Source organism: Lipotes vexillifer, unplaced genomic scaffold (genome assembly GCF_000442215.2).
Source record: "Lipotes vexillifer unplaced genomic scaffold, Lipotes_vexillifer_v1.1 scaffold179, whole genome shotgun sequence".
NCBI lineage: Eukaryota > Metazoa > Chordata > Mammalia > Artiodactyla > Lipotidae > Lipotes > Lipotes vexillifer.
In genome coordinates this window covers 466394-469090 of record NW_006796798.1, presented here as the reverse complement: position 1 = coordinate 469090, position 2697 = coordinate 466394, and the positions used below count along the sequence as shown (strand labels likewise).

At 35.3% G+C, this 2697-nt stretch overlaps 1 protein-coding gene across 1 annotated transcript in view; it reads left to right on the top strand.

Annotated features, from left to right (window-relative positions):
• ADGRA3 (adhesion G protein-coupled receptor A3) overlaps positions 1 to 217 on the top strand; it is a 122997-nt gene extending 122780 nt beyond the window's left edge. Inside the window, exon 20 of the mRNA XM_007468999.1 lies at positions 1 to 217. Within this exon, the coding sequence (XP_007469061.1) occupies positions 1 to 217 (217 nt within the window).
• Positions 218 to 2697: the final 2480 nt, after the last annotated feature.

Sequence of the window (2697 nt, the reverse complement as noted above, 5' to 3'; positions counted from 1 at the left end):
CAGGAATTTGGAAAAGCCTGTTTCAACTAGTAGTAAAAAAGATGCAGTAAGGAAGCCAACTGTAGTTGAACTTGAAAGTCAGCAGAAGTCTTATGGCCTCAACTTGGCCATTCAGAACGGACCAATCAAAAGCACTGGGCAGGATGGACCCTTGCTGGGTATGGATAGCACTGGCAATGTGAGGACTGGATTATGGAAACACGAAACTACTGTGTAGCATTGGTGGGCTTCCTGGGCAGAAATCCATATAAACTGTGATACTCAAATTCCTTTAAGCTATGAACATGTAAAAACCGACTGTTTACAGCCACCTTAGGGATTCAAAAGAATTTTGAATAAACTTCTAAGTTTTGTATTTTATGTATTTTATATCCCCCACGTGTTGCTTTTTTATGAATTTTGAAAAAAAAAAAAACCCTCTTAAAAAAAAACAACCCTCTAAAAACCCTCTGGTGCTTGTTTTAGTTGTCAGAGCACCAGCAGGACATTTTGGAAATCTGAAATGTAATTTTCTTGGGATCTGTAATATCTACTTAACATTTCAGGCTTGTATGTAATACAATAAATTGGTGTTTGTCATTGTGTCAGTCTTATATTTTTACATTTTAGGAGCATTTAGTGCTATTTTAATGAAGTTTGTGCATTGGGATAGTTTAATGAGAATTATACATGTATCAGTTATAAGATTTTTACACGATTAGCTCCACTGATGGCATATAAATCAAAGAGCTTTTTGATTGTTGTATTTTATAAATACAGTTTTTTAAATGCTACAAGTTTTTTTTTTTAATCTCACAGAATTTTTTTTGAAAATGGAGATGCCTAAGAAGCTTTTCCTAAATTGCATTACTTTTGCCCATCTTATTAATACTATTTTTGATATTTTTGTGGCTTTTCAGTGGTTTATATTTGGGTTTACCTATTCATTCTTCTTTTCCCCAGCACATGTTATTTCTTTTTTAATTGAAATATAATTGACTTATTATATTAGTTTCAGGTGTACCACATAGTGATTTGATATTTTTATACATTATGAAGATAGTAATCACCACAGTAAGTCTAGTTACCATCCATCATTATACAAAGTTCTTAAAATATTGTTGACTCTATTCCCTATGCTGTACGGTGCATCCCCCTGACTTAATTGTTTTATAACTAGAAGTTTGCCTCTTCATCCCCTTCCCATATATGAACGTAAATGAAGAGGTGTCATACAAGGTTCACGTTCATTTATTTTGGGTTCTTCAATATTGACTCCTATCTGTTGGCTGTTACTTTGTTCTTAGACAAAGTTCCTCAGGTTCATGCTAAAGTTCTTATTTTTAAATTCCACTCTAAGGGCAAAAACAGGTCTGGTGCAAAAGTTATCGTTGGTCAGTGATGCACTGCAGTCCTTATCTATCTCCTGTCTCCAGGCTCACTGGGGTACTTTCCGGGAAAAGATCGGGTCTGCCCTGTCTCCTTTGTGCATTCACTTCTCTCCGATATGCAAGTCAACGCCTGAAACGATTGGCACAGCTTAGATCTGTTTTTGGCAGTAGTCTCAAGGTTTGAATCAGATCAGATTCAAAATATATATCCAAGAAATGCTAAAGTCAAGCTTGATAAACCTCAAAATCTGAGCAATTTACTGCTTACTTAGAGTAATTCTCAGAGATGATACCAGGCGATCACGCATTATAATGTAAGCGTTCACTTTTCATTGGGTTACTGCATTAGAAATTATTTTGCTTCGCAATAATACAACTGGCGGTTCTATTTAAGCCTTTTGTTAGGTGTTGTTTTAAAGGCATTCTTTTTGGTGGAGGAAACAAGGCAATTAAGTAGATAGATCTGTCACCTGTACATTTAACTACTGCCTAGCCTAGGGTCTCCAGGTAAGTTGATATATATGTGCAGGATGATGTTTAGAAATGACCAAGACAAACTAATGAGGAATGGAGTAAATAATTCTTTTTTTAAATTGTTATTGTTATTTAAATTTTGCTCTGTTATTTTTCAGTACATCACTCCAACGTTTAATCTGTTTATTTGACCCGTAGGTCAAATAGAAAAAGAACTTTGTTCTTCTGCTTTTTCCTACTTCCACAGGCAATGAGGGCTTTCCCTTCTTGGAAATGTTCACCCTTCAGTAAGCATTTATTAATTTAAACAGAGCTTCTTGTAGGTAACAAAAGGAAGAGAAGCCTGGGACTGGTAGAGTTGGGGACTGGAAAGAAATCAAATATTTGGAATAGACTGAAGATTCCACTAAAAATATTCAGAGTGTTTTGATACACAAAGCATAATTGATGAGCGATGACTTGATGCATTATATTCTTAGTATTTGAATTGAAATTTGATGTTTGTGAATAAGAAGTGAATAAAACATTGCATCCTTCCCATATTTGTCTTTTATAATCTATGGCTTGTTGCTAGTTGAGGTTTCTCTGGTTTTCATAGAATCGTAAACTCTTAAGATATGTTTCAGTTTTCTTAAAAATTGGCTCATTCATTTTCCTCATTTTAAATTTTCAGCAACTGAGGCTCAAAGAGTTTCTTACCTGCTGAAGTACCAGCAGGTTATGCCACATCCAGGACCAGGTCCATGTTCTCTGATGCCACGTCTGCTGTGCTTTGATTGCTTCTCTGAAGGCAAGCACCCGTGCTCTTCACAGTGTCTATTATCTGTAATTTTACTAAATTTTATTCTCATCC